This window comes from Podarcis muralis, chromosome 7, assembly GCF_964188315.1.
Source record: "Podarcis muralis chromosome 7, rPodMur119.hap1.1, whole genome shotgun sequence".
NCBI classification, from domain to species: Eukaryota; Metazoa; Chordata; class Lepidosauria; order Squamata; family Lacertidae; genus Podarcis; species Podarcis muralis.
The window spans coordinates 76,336,914-76,354,385 of record NC_135661.1 but is presented as its reverse complement, the minus strand read 5'-3'; the positions used below and the strand labels follow the sequence as shown (position 1 = coordinate 76,354,385).

The window sequence follows — 17,472 nt, the reverse complement described above, 5'->3', positions numbered from 1 at the left end:
CCTCATTGCTACTTGGCAGAAGGCTCAGGAGAACTTTAGCACAGTGCATTTCCTTCAGATGACAGACCAATGGAGGCTCATTGCCTCCTTGTCATTCTCTGTTTGCCACTCGTACAAGCAGTGGTGTAACTGTGTAAGATTAGAGAGGATGGGGTGGTCTCATACTGATACATGGTTTTAGATGAGGCCTACTAAAATGCCATGTGGGGAGAGGGGGAGAATGTGGCCATGGTAGATGGGAGCAGAAACTGCATCCTGTTTACTAGTTTTCTTCTCCCCCACGCCTGGCCAGCAACACAGTTCTGCGCAAACAAGCTCCCTCTCGCCAGGAATGCGGCTTCGGCTATCTGTTGCGATCTTATCTCATCCTCGCTGGCTACCTTCGCTTTCCTTTTTGCTTTTAGTAGTGTGAGGGTCAGGAGGGAGAGAGGGTATAAAAGGGAGGCGGAGGGAGATAGCAGGACGAAGAAAAGCGCGAGAAACCTCGAAGCAAAACCTCCAAGAAGAGGACTGAGCTTGCCTGCAAAATATAAGTGCGGCAGCAGGTAAGAAGTTGAACTTTTCTCCTCGTTCTAGAATGATTTCCGTTTCCTTTTGAGCTTCTTTGCGTTAAAGGAGACTCTGAGCTCCTCGCTTGGTTGGGGTGGCAGAAACAATTGCTGTTGCTGTTGTTTAACTTTTATTTGTTATTTTTTTACATTTTTATTGTTATTATATTAACCATTACATTCTAGCTGTATTGTGATATCATATATCATATCATATCATTAACAATAATATTATTGTTAACAATGATGTTCGAGAAGGCTGCTCTTCTTCCCCGCGGCAAATAACATGCCATCACCAGGGAGCAAGCAGAGCTCGTGCTGCTATAAAGGTGTCCCCCTCTTCCCCCCCCCCCCGCGCCCGAGTTTAATAAAAGGCGTCTATCAGCATTGCAATGCAGTTCATGACCCCACCCGCTTTGTCAGGGCTGCGTCTCAGCACTTGCTGGTGTGTAAAAATGGTATCTGCGCCACTTCTGATTAGAAAAACTGCATGGCAAGGGTTCAAGGCAGGGCAGGGCAGAAGATGCTGGAGCTTCTCTTCGTTCTGGGTAGGTGCTGCCTCATGAGCCTGGATAGCTATGCGGGTTAGACCATGGTGCTGATAACACCAAGGCTGCAGGTCCCTGCATTCCAGGGGTTGGACTGGATGACCCTCAGGGTCCCTTCCAACTCTACAGTACTATGATTCTACGACTTTCCCAAGTCGCCCTCTCGGGGCATTCTGTGTCCTTCCATGACTGTGGTACCAAAGATGAAACTTCCCTTCCCCATGCACTTTAGTCCTGCTGCAAAATCGCCTCCCCATATCAATTCAAACAAACAAACAAACAAACAAACAAACAAAACCCCACTGATAACACCCCACACTTAATGTATCGTGCAGTTAGGTCCTCAGAATGTCTTTAAATCTAAAATCTATTTTATGCTCTTTTTTCCTTTAGCGGTATTTCATTCATTTATTCATTATATTTATATGGCTTTCGGTACAAGATAATGTTGCTGGTAATGGGTTGTCTTCAACTAACATTTACTCAGAGTAGACCTATTAAAATTAATGGACCTTAGGCATGGTTATTAATTTCATTGAGTCATCGCTGAGTAAAGGTTAGTTGACAAGAACACAATGTGGATATTTCCCCCAGTACTGCACTTTAAGAATATTTCTGGGCTCTTTCTGCATCACTTATTTCTACCCTTTGACTCCTTTTTTTATCTCCCCCTTGGTGACATTTCTAAAAATATTCTTCATTTTATGGTGACTTTTGTGAAAGTGGCAGAACAAGGCTTGGGCAGAATATACTAGGGATATGCACAGTGCATTGGCTTATTTATTTATTAAGTGTTTTACCGAAAGTTTTAGCAAAAAAAGAGAGGAATCCTTAGTGTGTGTGTAAATGCTTCCTTTAGTCAAATCTCTAGAGCAGGCATGGCCAAACCCGGCCCTCCAAATGTTTTGGAACTACAACTCCCATCATCCCAGGCTAACAGGACTAGTGGTCATTGATGCTGGGAGTTGTAGTTCCAAAACAGCTGGAGGGCCACGTTTGGCCATGCCTCCTCTAGAGGAATGAACAATTTGAGTTCAAAAAAGATCCACATCTCACATAAACATGTTTTAAGGGTTATGTGTGAATGCATGCACATATATATTTCTGAGAGATTGACAACAGGCACAATTCTTCACTTTATTGAAATACTACCTACTGCTGCTCAAACAACCCACTAGTCTCAGTGACATGCCCTAAGTAAATTGATTTTCCCACATAAACCACGGATTGTAAAGATGACCAGAAAAGTGTGTGGAAAGATATCATTTAACTATTAGAGCTTTCTTCTCCTTCGCAGATAAACTGAACCACAAGGAATCCCTGTCATGGATCCTGCCTTAACAAAAGAAACCGTAAAAAAAGACCTTGCTGAAATGAAGTCTGCTTTGGAGAAAAAACCATTTGAAGCCGTTTCAGCTGAAGCTCAACAGCTGTTAAATTTATTAAATAACATGACGTTTGAAATTGCCATCACAGGAAGATCTGGTGTCGGGAAATCATCTTTTGTCAATGCCCTGCGAGGAATGAAAGATCAGGAAAAGGGTGCAGCTAAGACGGGGGTGACAGAAACAACAATGGTGCCAGAAGAATATTCACACCCCACATTCCCCAAAGTCAAAATTTGGGATCTACCAGGAATTGGAACAAATGAATTTAATGCAGAGGAATACCTAACAAAGGTCAATTTCAAAAATTATGATTTTTTCATCATCATCTCCTCGGAACGCTTCACTAAGGATGACACCAATTTGGCTCTTGAGATCCAGAAAAATAAGAAGAAATTCTACTATGTGCGCAGCAAAGTGGATATCGATATAGAAAACACCTGGAAGTCAGAAGGCATCAGTGAGGAGGACACCTATGAGAGGATGCAGTCTGAGAAGAAGACTCTTGACATTATACGGAAAGAAAGCTATGATAAATTGAAGGAGTTAGGTGAGTCTTCTCCAAGGGTCTTTCTGATATCGAGGTGGGATTTGAACAAGTATGATTTCCCCCTCCTTCAAGAGACCTTTGAAAAGGAACAGGATAAAATCAAGAGAGATGTTTTGATTATGTGTCTTCCAATTTTAACAAAAGATAGCATTAAAAAGAAAAAGGCTGCCATGGAGAACCTGATATGGAAAAATGCCATGGTGAGTTGTACTGTTGGGTTGATTCCTCTCCCATTCCTCTCACTTGGTTGTGACATTGGCATTGTGGTTTGGACAATGAGCCATATCTGCAAAGTTTTTGGCTTGGATGAAGATTCCCTCAATATACTAGCAAATCGTGTGAGGAAACCTGTTGAGGAGTTGAAATCTGTTATTGAACATACCCCAAGCACTGGTAAGATCACGGCAGAATTTGCCATGGCTATCTTGATGAAGTCAGCAATGTGGGGAGCAATCACAGTGGTAGAGGCAGTTCTGGATTTCATACCTGTGTTGGGGTCTCTCTATGGTGGGGGCAGTTCTTTTGTTACCACATTCTACTTGCTGAAGAATTTTTTGGAAAATGCTGTGAAAGATGCAGAGAAAGTTCTGGCAAAGGCTGCTGAGCCTAAGAAACGCAAGTAAACAGCCAATACATCTACCTGGGAAGAGACATCCAGGTACAACATGCATAATCTCATCTTTCTACCACAGCACCGACCAATTGCTTTCTTCACAAGTTCGACTTCTGGTTTTGCAACATGGCATCCTAGCGTGCTCCCTTTATACTCTTCAGCTCAGCACTCGTAGGGTTGCCATATTTCAAAAAGTGAAAATCTGGAGACAAAAGTTGTTGAGCTTTTCGCTTGGGAGGGGGCAAAGTTATAGAGATGAGGAGGGCAAAGTTGATGAGGGTTTTTTTTGCCAATATCTCCCAAAAACAAAAAAGGTTTTTGAGCTATTTTTAAGGCGATTCACCCCAAAAAATCAACACTTCTGACATTTCACAAACATTTTTACCAATTTTCAAGAATTCTGCTTGGACACTACTTCCAACGGACGAATCCCAGACATATGGCAGCCCTATTGTAACAACGCTTAATCAGTAGCCTGCATGGACAATTTTTGTCCAGTTTAGAGGTTTCTTATCTCCTACCTGTCAGCATTAAAGTGACGGATGTCTCCCCCTCCGACATGCAGCAAATTTGCAGCAGCAAAGCATAAAGAACGGAGAAAAGAAGAGAAGAGAAATGGCTTCAGAGAGTTCTATTGCTGATACGCCTAAGTAAATTGTGGTGCAGAATTAATGTCTGAAGGATAATTTAGCAAAGGTGAATCTTAAAATTACAGCCCTGGATCAAAAAGTTACTGATCTTAATGAGGAGATATCAAAATCTGAAGCAGGTCAAATTAAACAAGATCTAACACAGATATCGTCTTGGGTGGGATCCTGCGAGACATGCTTATCCATGCAAAAATATACTATAGAGTTTTGTAGCCTTTAGTATATTTTATGGTTATTTTGTTATTGCTGCTTTTAAAAATGTTTTAATGTATTCTCTGCCTCCTTTGATTGCTATTCTTTCCTTTTCCCTTATTTACTTAATCTCAATGAAATAATAAATATTAAAATTATAAGAAATGTTTTTTTCTGAATCCTCCCTACTGCAATTATTTCCCCAACTGTTCTAATTTTAGTTGTAAAAAATCATTTAATCCAGGCATGGGAAAGCTATAGGCAACAGTCCAAATTTAGGTGTCCTAACCTGAACCACAAGCCTGTTTTCTCTCAGCCTCCTTGTTGTAATGATTAATCTTTTCTTTACTTCACCAGCTGGGTGGGTGGGTAGGGGAAGCCTGAGCCTTTGGGGAGGGCTTTTTCTCTGGAAGTAAGCATACACATACCCACAAATTTCCTTGTATTTTAGGATGCTGTGAAACAGAAAAAATGGTTCATCTTCAACATAGTTGGAGTAGAGGGAGTTTTGGGTGTCCTCCTGCCACAAATAACTCCAGATTGGTGCTTCTTATTCTTTCTTTCTTTTTGTTTTGTTTTGTTTTGTTTTTGAGGGATATGTGCTTTTTATTTTCAATTTTTTTGTTTCTTGGTTTTTGAGAAAACAAAGAAACCAGAGACAACATCATCAGAACAAACAAGACTTGAAATCAGGTCTCTGTCCGTATCAGAGCTTGGAACTAGTTCAAGTTCAACATAGTAAAAGAACTAATTCCCATTCGTGTTCATCCCTTTATGAAACAAACCAGTTCTCTTTATGTTCAGTTCACTTCAAGCTCATCCAAATTATCCTTGGCAAATTTGTTTTGTAGAAATACTCTAAAGCATTTAGAAAGTGGCAATGAACTTGAAGATGAGCCAGAAATCATTCTTTGTTTTGCCCCAACATCAACTTAATTCATGTTCAGTTTGCCCAGCAATTATGGGAACTACTTCCACGTGTAGTTCAGATGTTTTTCAAACTTATTCAGTGCACATTGAACTTGTTCTTTCCAAGCACTAGCCAATTGTTTTTGAGATTGTTATAGTGATTTTACCAGCTGCTCATTTGTGGAATGAGTTCAGCCCTCCTCAGAATGCAACTTTTCTGTAAAGCCTTACAGCCTGAAAGCCTTGGAGGTTGAAATGTTCCCCCACTGGCTGCAAACACAAATAAACATAGAAAGTAATATAGTTTTTATTGACAAATAGCGAAACACTGTCACAGTCCGGGTTACAGGCAGTCGGAGTCCTGGCTCGGTACATCAGGACAGGGGTAGAGGACGGGAAGCAGGAATCAGCAGTCCAGGGGTCAGGAAGCCAAGAGTCAGGAAACCAAAGCACAGCTAGGTGGGTAGTGTGTTGCTGTGGCAAAGAGGAAGAAGTTAATGCTGGTCTTATATACCCCTCCTGACCCCTGCCACCAGGTGCTACGAGTCTTCTGTCAAGCCTCCCCTGTGCAGCAGCCCCTTGCCCTTCCAGGCCAAACTCAGGAAGGCCCCAATCCTGCAAAGCCCTACCAGTCACAGGGCCAGGCTCCTGCACGCACTCATGACAAACACATTCCAACTCACTAGGTGTGACCAAGTATCTGTGCATTAATTACTGTGTACTCTCTCTGTTTATATCTGTGTTTTGGGTTCCACACAACTCTAACCAAATAAAGCTCTGTGTCCCCATTCATTTTAATGAGGAATCAAATAATCCCCTTTTGGCCAAAGTGGGTGAAATTTGCAGGCATAGGAGACCCTACAAATTGGATTGAGCCTACCTAAATCCAGGGGCTCTTTGTGGAGGAAGTTAAGTGGGTTTACTTTCCTCCATGCCTATATGATATTTTCATGGGTGGGTCTGAGCACAAGCTTCTCAGACTCTGCCCAACACCATCTGATTTACAACACTGCTCTGGCTTTCTGAACAGCTGAGAGCGAACTGCAAGGGACTTATGTTCCATGTTGAAGCTTCTGTGGCGCTGAGATTGGAACTTCATGGGGAGAATTACGGCAACTGAGAAAGAGACTTGGGACAATATGGCAGCAGGGGCTCCAGAGCTAAGTGTTGCTAGAAAAAATTCAGTTTATTTAAGAACACGTTTCACTTGGGCTATGCATCAGATCCAGCCCAATCCAATTAATCAATTGGACTGGGACAATTTGTATCAACATAGGATTGGGTCAGATTATGTTGAGGCAATCCTAGATCACACCAGATTAGGCCAGCCAACCCATCTTTAAAAACAATTTATATATTTTTAGTCACAACAACATATGAACCTACCCAGACCATGAGATCATCTTCCGAGACCTTCCTTCGTGTGCCTCCTCCTCAAGAGATTTGGAGTGTGGCAACACGAGAACGGGCCTTCTCTGCAGTGGCTCCCCATCTGTGGAATGCTCTCCCCAGGGAAGTTTGCCTGGCGCCTTCATTATACACCTTTAGGCACCAGGCAAAAACATTCCTTTTCAACCAGGCCTTTGGCTGGTCCGATTTACATCCTATGCCCTTTTAAAATGTGTTTTTGGCGGGTGGGTATTGTTCTGTTGTTTTATTTTTATTTGGTATCTTGTGGTTTTATATCTTGATTTTATTCTGTGACCCCTGAGACTCCCGAGTATAGGGCACTATATAAATTCAATCAACAACAACACCAAACACCATCCAAAATGACTCAGAACAACAACAACAATGACAGCATTTTATTATTTGTACCCTGCCCATCTGACTGGGTTGCGCCAGGCAGCCTGGGCACCTTCCAACATATATGAAACAGCCTCTAGGAGTTGGTTGCCATGCAAGGGAGTCTCTCAAACATGAATCTACTGGAGCGGTGAAAGAAGGCAGCTCCAGTATACAGCCGGACAAGATAGAAGGAAACATGGTGTCTACCGCACTAATGAGCTCACAGAAACAAGCTCTGGAAATTTGGGGTTGCCATGCTGAGAGCAGAGTTTGATGCTCAGTTACATTTGTAAAAGCAAGCAATGCAAAACACTGAGAGAGAGCTAATGTCTCTGGAGTGGCCTCTTGCTGAATAGGAGGAGCTGCTTGTATCCCCCCTCCCCTAGGGAGAAAATGCTGGGGGGGCACGCTGGGGGGGTCTCATGGGGTTTACACTTGCCCAGCATGCTTCAGAGCAGGCCCCTCCCCCTGTGACAGCCTCTGATAACCACTTTAACCACAGAGTTAGGAGTCTACATGTGTTTCCCCTGCAAATATCATGTTTGAGGGGCACCCCCTCCCAAAAAAGTTGATGGGCATTGCCCTTGTCCTTGTGAGAAAGTAGCAGGAACACAACTCCTGCTGGGCTTGGAGAGGGAGAGGGAGCCAAGCAGCAGAGGTAACAGGACTGTGTGCTGGGGTGCCGACTGAAACAATGGGGGAGGCAGATAAGCCCTGTCTCATCTCATAGATCACAATATGTGGCGCACGAACCCCATTTGAATGGCAATGCCCATCACCTTGTGGGGAGCAGCTCCCCTCCAATATTTCCATATCTCGGCCCCTGGGAGCTGGTCCTATAACTGTGCGCAAGTCATTCTCGTGCTCCCCAGCTCCTCTCCCTCTTTCACCCATCGCGGCTCAGCTCTGCACGCAAAAATGGTGCCCAGGCACTTCTGATTAAAGAGGCTGCTAAATCACTTTTGAGAACTGTACTTCGGTGAAGGGAATAGGGGCCTCCTAACAACTCTCAGCACCTTTAACTAACTACCATTCCTAGAATTCTTTGGGGAAAGCCATAACTGTGGTATCCTAGGCACAGGGCTCCTGCTTTTACCCCACACCATATCCCCATGGGGTTTCTTCAGTTTTTCTGCCCTTTGGAGCCAGTCATGTGGGGATCACACTGCATCAAAACTCAGGAGAAATAGGATGACATGATACAAAGACTCCAAACAAATTCGTTCTTTTGACTGTTGGGGGAAACTTCCTTTGCATTCTCCTCCTCTGCTTTCAGGCTGGAGAAATTTCTGCTTCCTTTTGCTCTCTGTCATGACCCAGCACAGTCCAAGAAATTATTTACAAGGAGGAGGAACTAGGCCGACCTCATTTAGGTTTCCTTTTCTCAGAAATCACCTGTTTGAGCAGAGCTGTGTGCTGGTCAAGCGTGGGGGAGAGGAAAACTTGGAAACAGGATGTAATTTCTGCTCCAAGATAACAAAAAGCTGCAGCTCCCTTCCCCTTTCTAAGATTAAGCAGGATAAATAAATAATCAGCAACAGAGTCGGAGGGCGGGGGTGGCGAAGAGCTCCAGCTCCTCAGGCTGCAGGAAGCTGGAGGACAAGCTGGGGGAAGGGAAGGCAAGTAACTCTGTGTGAGGCTGTGGAAACCCTTGAAGGGAGCGTTGCCCGGTGCCCCCTGTATTATGTCCCCTAAGGCTGAGGGTGTCAGATAAGACACAGGCTTTGCTGTCAGTCTAGGATCACTCTGAGGAGAGTTTGGGGTCCTTCCTGCCTGCCTGGTTTGCAAAGCCAGCTTGTCATGCGGGCTCTAAAGCCTGCAGAATATTAGAAGTTTCCTAAAAAATAAACTATTTCTTCCTCATGTGCAATTTTGCAATTTGAAGCCATTTGAAACCCTACCCTCCGGAGCAGAAGAAAACAAGCTTATTCCCTCTTCTGTGTGACAACCCTTGAGATATTTGAAGATGGCTATCGTATCTCCTCTCAATCTCCTCTTTACCAGGATAAACTTACCCGGCTCCTTCAACCGTTCCTCATAAGGCTTGGTTTCCAAAGCTTTGATTGGTCGCCCTCCTCTGTACAAGTTCCAGCTTGTCAATATCCTTCTTCTGAAGGATATGAGGAGCTTCACTGACTGCATCATGTTTTCTCTTCACCCAAGTGAATGACTTGCACACCTTCCCAGCTGGGAGCAACTTTCCAGAGCAGATTTTAGAGGACATGAGGGGGAGATGAGTTGGAAAAGAGGACAGGGACTCCTGCCCCATTAACATTTGTGTAGAAGGGGGAATGGCAGCAAGTATTTCCTTCAGCATAGGGGGAGATCTGCTGGAAGTGGGCAAATTTATTATTTTCAGTTTCTCTCAGTTTCTCATTTTTCCAATACTTAAGTTCAGCTCTTCCCATCTCCATATCAGCTGCCTATTTCCTTTTTTAAAAATGTTCTCATGAAAATTCATCAGGACTTCTAATTATTATTATTATTATTATTATTATTATTATTATTATTATTATTATCTTCCCCAAAAGGCAGTGTACAAAATGCAATGAACACAGCTGAAAAGCAGTTAAAAACAACCCAGAAAAAAAAGTTAATATGTTTTCAAACAATGCTAAATAAACACTCATGGCAGCAACGTATTCATCCACCTGGGAAAACTTGTCAGAAGGAAAACATCTTCAGTTGGTTCCAGAAATTGCGGGTAGTGGGTTCCTGTTGTATCTCTGCAGGAATGCTATTCCACAGAACAGGGGAAGTCACACTGAAAGCCCTGCTCTGAATTGCAGAAGATCTACCCAAATATCAGGAGTGAGTGGCAGATTTTATCCTGCCTGCATGATGGTTCTCACTGGCCCTGGTTAATAGCGGTTAGAAAGTATGATGGGCACTGACTCATTCTGTACATAAAGCTTTGTTGTAAGAGGTTTTTAAAGCAATAAATATATCATGGTACAGATGTTGCTGCTGTTGGACCAACGAGATCATGAGCTGCAAGCATCCACGCCATGAAGAAAGCATGATGGAACAACACTGTTTATTTCGCAGCATTTATGTCCTGCTTAATTGCGACAAACCTCAAAGCAGCTGAGACAAGCGATAGGACCCGTTCTGCTTCTTTGCAGGTGCCAAAACATTTCGCGCCACTCCTGAAATTTCTACTGTCCTTTTCAAAGATTCCAATCTACACGGCAGTAGTAGGAGAGCCGAGCTCTGGAAAGTCATAGGATCGTAGAATTGCAGATCTAGAAGGAAACCCAAGGGTCATCTAAATCAACCCCCTGAAATCAGGGCCATGTGGGGCTTAAGTGCAGAAAACGCGGGAGCTTCTGAGACTGGCACAGAGGCAACTACGGCAGAGGTAAAGGATTAATCATCTCGGATGCTTCAAGTTTCACGAGTGAGCCTTTGGGACCTTCCCATTTAAAGGCAGCAGCACCGCGGTCAATCAGGCTGCTTGGAACTCCCTCTAGCGGGGAATGCGGCTCTGGCTCTGCGTTGCAATCTCGTCCTAGCTCGTACTTTCGCTTTCTTCTTTGCTTTTGGTAGAGCGACGATCGGGCGGGAGAGGGAATAAAAGCGAGAGAGAGAAAGAGAGTTGGACGGAGAAAAGCCTAAGAGACCAGCAAGCAAAGTCTCCGTAGAGGGAACTGAGCTTTACTGCAAAAAATTCGGACTGACAGCAGGTAAGGAGGTGAGCATTTCTCCTGGGGCTCTGATGATTTCCGTGTTTTTGTTTTTTTCTGAGCGTGTCTGCGTTAAAGGAGACTCTGAGCTCATTGCTAGGCGGGGGCGGCAGAATCATTTATTTTTACTCTTAATGACGTTGGAGAAGGCTGCCCTTCTTCCCCGTTGCAAAGGGAATAAGTAACATGCCATCACCAGGGAGCAAGCAGAGCTGGTGCTACTCTAAGAGTTGTAAGTAACTGCTCTGAAGTCAACGCGGGTCTCCCTTTCGAGCGGTGACGCGTGTTCATTCGACATCCCCCTCTGCAGCTGCTACGAGGCTGCCCTCCTGCTCCTCTCGCCTCCTGCCTCTTTCCCTTTTGGGGGTTTGGCAGAGTGGAGTGGGGAGCTCTTTGGAAGCAGGCAGAGCCTTAGCTGGGTGATCTGGCGCCCCGGCAGAACCGTCCATATTGCGCCCCCTAGCCAAGGACAAATTAGCTCTTCTTTCCCTCTCTCCTCCAACCCCCATCCTCCCATTCAATTCCTCACGCACTTCCCCTTGTAATGAATTATTTCACAGAAAATCCAGTATTAAATTTATTATTTCTTGATAAAAGGATTCAGGAAAGAAAATGACATTTTGATTTGACTTGACAGTTTTTTTAAATGCAATTCAGTTGTAAAACAATACACAGACATACAAACCATATCATACTGATTTGTTCCACAAGGATAACTTTCTGGTCTCAGAGCTCTCTCTCTCTCTCTCTCTCTCTCTCTCTCTCTCTCTCTCTCTCTTTCTCACACACACACACACACACACAGAGAGAGAGAGAGAGAGCTCACAACCCACCTCCCTTTGCCCCCCCCCCCCCGTTCCTCTCTCAGCAACACCAACACAAAATCTCAGCAGCCCTCCAGGTGACTTCTTCGGAGGGGAGAGAGAGAAGGGAGGAATAAGAGGTTTGCTGAGCCGTCAAGAGGCAAGGAATTTGTGTCTGGTCCTTCCACAGGTTGGAGAGAAGGGGCAGGGAGAAGAGAAACCATTCTTTTGGAAATCTGAGGAGAGAAACCATTTCCTTGGAAAGCTGATACAGTGGTACCTTGGTTTGCCACCGTTTTGGATTACAACCACGTCAAACCCGGAAGTGCGTGTCCCTTTTTTTTGAATTACAACCAATTTGGGGGGGGGGGAGGCCCCGTTGGTGAAAGTGCACCTTGGGTTACAATCTGTTTTGGTTTATAACCGGACCTCCGGAACAGATTATGGTTGTAAACCAAGGTACCATTGTATTGTACAGCTTGGGTGAGGGGTAGGTGGGTGGAGAATTTAGACACATAAGGTGTATCTGGTTATTAATTACTTAAATCAGTGGTTTTCAACCAGTGTGGCATGGTACCCTGGGGTGCCTTGAATGGTGGTCAGGGGTGCCGTGGGCAACACTGGCCTCTGTCCCTCTTTCATTCCCTCCCTCCTCTGATGCCCTCTGGTGTCTCTGCCTCTGAAAGGCTTGCACAGCTGTTTGTTGCAGCAGCCCTGGTTACAACCTCCCCAGGTGGATGGTGCCTCTGGGGCTGGCCAGGGGGTGCTGGTTTCCAGGAGCTGAAACGGGGCCTCAGAGTAAGCAGGCAAGTGGCAAGGGAGCCCAGCCAGCCAGACCACCAGCCCTTGCTGCTCAGAATGGATAATAAAACAATGAACAGGATGGTGCTACAATGGCTACTGCAATCAACACAAGATGAGATTGCACAGACGACAAGTCCCAGGTACTTGTGGGGCAGTGTGAGGAGGCACCTCTATTAAGGGCAGGGAGGGCAACTTAGGGACCAGGGGTGGCATCAGCAGCTGCCCAGAGGACTCCCAAGGAAAGGAGAGAGGAGGCTGAGGGAAGACTTAACAAGGAGGGGGGTTGTTTGAAAAAGGGTGAGAGGCTGCCAGCTCTGCAGGTAAGGGGTGGCATAGCTGGGCTCCTGAGCCCCACAGGGGTGCTGCAGGTACTTGGTCAAAGGAGCTGTGAACACAAAAAGGTTGAAAACCTCTGACTTAAATGACAAGCAGGGGCAGAATTTACATGCAGTGTGTAAATGTAGGATGCACTCTTAAAACATTCTTAAATAAAACTGCCCCAACCCCTTCTTCTTTTTGACGAGACCTTCTTCTTCTGCACCTTCAGACCGATAACTCTTTGTTGCATCTTTCTAAAAACATGTAAGGTTTAATCATCAATGTAATGGGCACAGCCTCCGTCCCCAACCTAAAAAAAATTTTAAAATCAGGAAGTGCCGTTTCTTAAAATGCTGAGAGTCCCCTTCCTCATGTCCCTCTCTAAATTCAGGGCTCTTGGGCTCTGCTGCTGTGTCCTGGGCTGGCTGGGTGCAGAGGAGTGGGGGGAGGCAGCAGTTGGGGAACCCCCAAGGGAGCCCCCAGGGGAAGAATCTCAGAGCCAAGGGATTGGGGGTGGGATGGAGATGAGTTGTCAGAGGGAGAAGAGAGAACAGACTGGGAGGAGGAGGAGATGCCGGAAGCTGAAGAGGCAACAGGGTTTAGTGAGCAGGAAGAGTCTGTGGCAGAGAGCGGTCCAGAATCAGAGGCAGAACTGGAGGGGGGTCAAGAGGCAGAGTAGACACAGGGAATCTCCCCCCTGGTCTGCCAGAACATGAAGAGGAATGAAGAGGGCAGAGCAATGAGAGACAGGACAAAATTCAGGTTGCTGGGGAAGAAGGAGCCTTAGAGAGCAGGGGATGTGGGGACCTACAGTCCTCGCAACAGCTTAATTGGGGGCAAGAGATACTGGGAAGAGTTGCTGTGTTCACTCAGCCTGCGCTGTTTGGTTTTCTTTGAGTAAAGAGTTAACGTCATTGACAACGGGTATTTTGTTGTTTAGTCGTTTGGTCCTTTCTGACTCTTCGTGACCCCATGGACCAGAGTATGCCAGGCACTCCTGTCTTCCACTGCCTCCCGCAGTTTGGTCAGACTCATGCTTGTAGCTTCGAGAACACTGTCCCACCATCTCGTCCTCTGTCGTCCCCTTCTCCTTGTGCCCTCAATCTTTCCCAACATCAGGGTCTTTTCCAGGGAGTCTTCTCTTCTCATAAGGTGGCCAAAGTATTGGAGCCTCAGCTTCACAATCTGTCCTTCCAGTGAGCACTCAGGGCTGATTTCCTTAAGAATGGAGAGGTTTGATCTTCTTGCGGTTCATGGGACTCTGAAGAGTTTCCTCCAGCACCATAATTCAAAAGCATCAATTCTTCGGCAATCAGCTTTCTTTATGGTCCAGCTCTTACTTCCATACATTACTACTGGGAAAACCATATCTTTAACTATACGGACCTTTGTTGGAAAGGTGATGTCTCTGCTTTTTAAGATGCTGTCTCACCAACTCCAGCTCCTGATGTCCCTTCTATGATTCATACCTTCTACCTATAAAGCTTTGTTGCTTGGCAAATGATAATGATATTGCAGACGCTGGAAATTTTACAGAGGGCATGCCACTCTTAAATGAATGCTTCTAATTAGGCCGGTCGCTTAACATTTTCCTGCTTCCTTTCTCTGCAGCGCACCGAGATCCACAATGGTGGAAGACTTCGAGGTAGCCATTTCTCAGGGCCTGTTGGCAGGCGCTGTGTCGCACGTGCTGGCAAAACCACTGCCCTTTTTCAACAGCACTCCGCTCCACATTGCCGTAGTAGGAGAACCCGGCTCCGGGAAGTCCTCCTTCATCAATGCCATGCTGGGTCTTCATGCCGATGACCCGCGTGCCGCTGCGACTGGCATACAGATGACGACTGTGCAAGTCAAGGATTACCCACACCCGACACTTCCCCAAGTGATCCTTTGGGACCACCCCGGAAGGGGGATGGCAACTTTTGGAGAGGACAAATTTGAGAAGAAGGTTGATTTGAATCACTTTGATTTCTTCATCATCGTCGGCTCCCAGCGCTTCCGCTCCACCCATTCTGACCTGGTCCGTGAAATCCAAGATATGGGCAAGAGCTTCTACTTTGTGCGCACCAAAGCAGACCTGGACCTGTCGGCCGCCAAGAGGCAACAGCCATCTGACTACAATGAGAAGAAGGTCCTCTTGCACATCCAGGAGGACTGCAAAGAGTGCTTGGTAAGAGAAGGAGAGAGGGACCCACAAGTCTTCATCGTCTCCAACTGGGAAGCCGACTGCTTTGACTTCCCCCTCCTGCAGGAAACGCTGAAGAACGATCTCTTGCGGCTGAAAAGGCAAGCCTTTCTGCTCCGCTTCCCTAGCATCTGCCTGCCTATCTTAGAGAAAAAGAAAACCACTGTGAAGGAGAAGATTTGGACCAAAAGGCTTTGTTTGCTGGTCGCTCTTGGAAGCCCAGTTCCTTTCCTTCTCCCCATATTTCTGTTTAGTAAGTTCCACTCCTGGTGCTTCCTAGACTTTGGCCTGGACAATCCATCCCTTGCAGCTCTGGCCCAGCGTGTTGGAAAGACAAGCACAGCCCTTAAAGCAGCAATGCAGTCCCTGGGAATGTTCTCTGCCATTTTATGGGTGCTGCCAGACTTGGTGGGACTCTCCGTGATGGCTTATGAATATCACCGCTGGGAGCATTTCCCCATCTTTGGCTGCCTTCTGTCCGGAGGGATTTCGCTTCTTCGCACCTACTTCATGCTGCAGAAATGCATATCGGGTGCTGCTGATGACACCCAGAGGGTTCTGGCCAAAGCTCTTGAGGCAGAGGGGAAAAAGTCCATTTAGCAGCAAGCAGATGTGCCATGATGACTAAGTGCTTGATATATAGTATCTGGTGAATTATACGTTTCCATTTTTAAAACAACCACCACCAAAAGACATTAAAATAATAATAATCAGATGTTCAGGTTTTTTATTTTTAAAATTCCATAAATCTTAGGCTTCTCGTTTAAAAAAAAAAAACCCTAAGTGAAATAATCTGAATGCCAGCATAATACCCTTTCAGTTACTTTTTAAAATTAGTATCTCTATCCAATGTCTAAGAATTAAGACCAATGTCAAAAGCAGACTTGGGGACAAATGGACTTTTTTTTTTCATACTTCTTTCAGTCCACTAATGAATTGCTCTGTATATGATGTCAGACTAGAAAAAACTAGTGACCTATGTGAACCTGCTTGCAAGGATGTTCTCAAGTTATAATTGATGCAGGCTGCAGCATTCACTTTCTCTCCCTCTCTCTTTCTATATATGCTGCATTTGAACAGGAGTTCAAATCACAAGTCCCATGCAACATCTCTTTCAGAATTTTCTTTCCCTCAGACACACTCAAACTGAAGGAGGGCATTCAGCTAGACAGGAGCCTCCACATTTGTGAAATAGAAAGTTGAGATAATTTTAATCTGTTCTAGTATTTTAACGCTTGCATATCTTAAAGCACGACTGTAATTGTTTCCTGGTTTTATTGGTTTATCTCTTTGCAAACCGCTTTGAGGTTTTATTAGAATCAAGTGGTGTATAAGTTTTCATGAAATAAACTAATTGGTTAAATTAATCTCCTTGCCACTGCCACTGTTTGTGTTATAATCAACACTGCTTTCACATGGTCACTCTAATTATTTTAGAAATGTCCAGCAAAATCCAGATGTACGGCAGCCCATGTCGGCAGTGTAGCTTTTTTGGGGGAGAAAAAACCATACAGTTTTGTGTTTGGATTTTCTCCTTTTAAAATATGGCCAAACTGACTAATCAGCTTTCAGTTTTCCATGAAAGTCTCATAAATGAAAAATATGGTGAATTATCTAGAACACCCCCCCCCCTCCTTCTTTGGCAATCACTCGTAGCTGAGTAAGATTGTCTTCCATAAACATGGTTTTAACAGTGAGTCCGTAAGTGACTGTGGAGGCCAGTTCTGGATCCACACGTCCTTCCACAGTGGGGACATTGGTTTCCAGGCAGGAGTAGATCACAGTATGGATCTGACAAGCATGCCTTCCTCTTAGTACGTTTCTCCCTTGCATCCTGAGTTCGAGTGTCTTCAAAGCCCATGGCATCTTTGGTAAAGGCTGTTCTCCAACTGGAGTGCTTGCAGGCCAGTGTTTCTCAGTTGTCAGTGTTTATACTACCTCTTTTAAGATTTCCCTTGAGACAACATGTCATCGACACAGTAATAATGCATGAGTGGGCGGTTTATAGCCATCCAGATACCATTCCACTCTATTAAGAGTTCAGCAATAGTTCCCAAATGTCACACGGTTATTATTGCCATCTGGAAGGTCACTCTTGCTCTGTATTGTGACAAAAGTGGGCAACACACACACCCATGAACATTTGTGTTACGAAAATGTTGCTGGGCTTTAGCAGGAAACTATGGAGTCTGTGCCTATTGCAAACGAAGCAGAATGACCATCCCAAAACATTTGCAGATGCAAAGGGTATTGAAAGTGGGATCACATATAATCACCCCAATATGAGCTCAGATATGAATGCTCAATAAAAAGGACATCTGGAAGTTCCTTACAGCCTTCCTCAAACTGATGCCTTCCAGATGTTTTGGACTTCATTGGCCATGCTGGCTAGAACTGATGGGAGTTGTAGTCCAAAACCTCTGAAGCATTACCTGCTTTGGGAAGGCTGAGGTGAGATACTACTATCCTGTGGGATTAGGACAGAACTAAACC

At 45.0% G+C, this 17,472-nt stretch overlaps 2 protein-coding genes across 3 annotated transcripts; both read left to right on the top strand.

The window, feature by feature from the left end:
* Positions 1 to 392: 392 nt before the first annotated feature.
* Positions 393 to 4,643, top strand: LOC114603436 (interferon-inducible GTPase 5-like). Its single transcript, XM_077932548.1, has 2 exons — positions 393 to 545; positions 2,394 to 4,643. Exon 2 carries the CDS (start codon positions 2,422 to 2,424, stop codon positions 3,652 to 3,654), a length of 1,233 nt encoding a protein of 410 aa, XP_077788674.1. The 5' UTR covers positions 393 to 545; positions 2,394 to 2,421; the 3' UTR covers positions 3,655 to 4,643.
* Positions 4,644 to 10,748: 6,105 nt separating this feature from the next.
* On the top strand, positions 10,749 to 16,346 carry LOC114602283 (interferon-inducible GTPase 5-like). 2 transcript variants are annotated; one of them, XM_077932561.1, is made up of 2 exons: positions 10,749 to 10,869; positions 14,406 to 16,346. In XM_077932561.1, exon 2 carries the CDS (start codon positions 14,422 to 14,424, stop codon positions 15,577 to 15,579), a length of 1,158 nt encoding a protein of 385 aa, XP_077788687.1. In that variant the 5' UTR covers positions 10,749 to 10,869; positions 14,406 to 14,421; the 3' UTR covers positions 15,580 to 16,346. The 2 variants fall into 2 exon arrangements, with proteins under 2 accessions (XP_077788687.1, XP_077788686.1); XM_077932560.1 differs by having other exon boundaries at positions 10,749 to 10,877.
* The last annotated feature ends 1,126 nt before the right edge of the window (positions 16,347 to 17,472 follow it).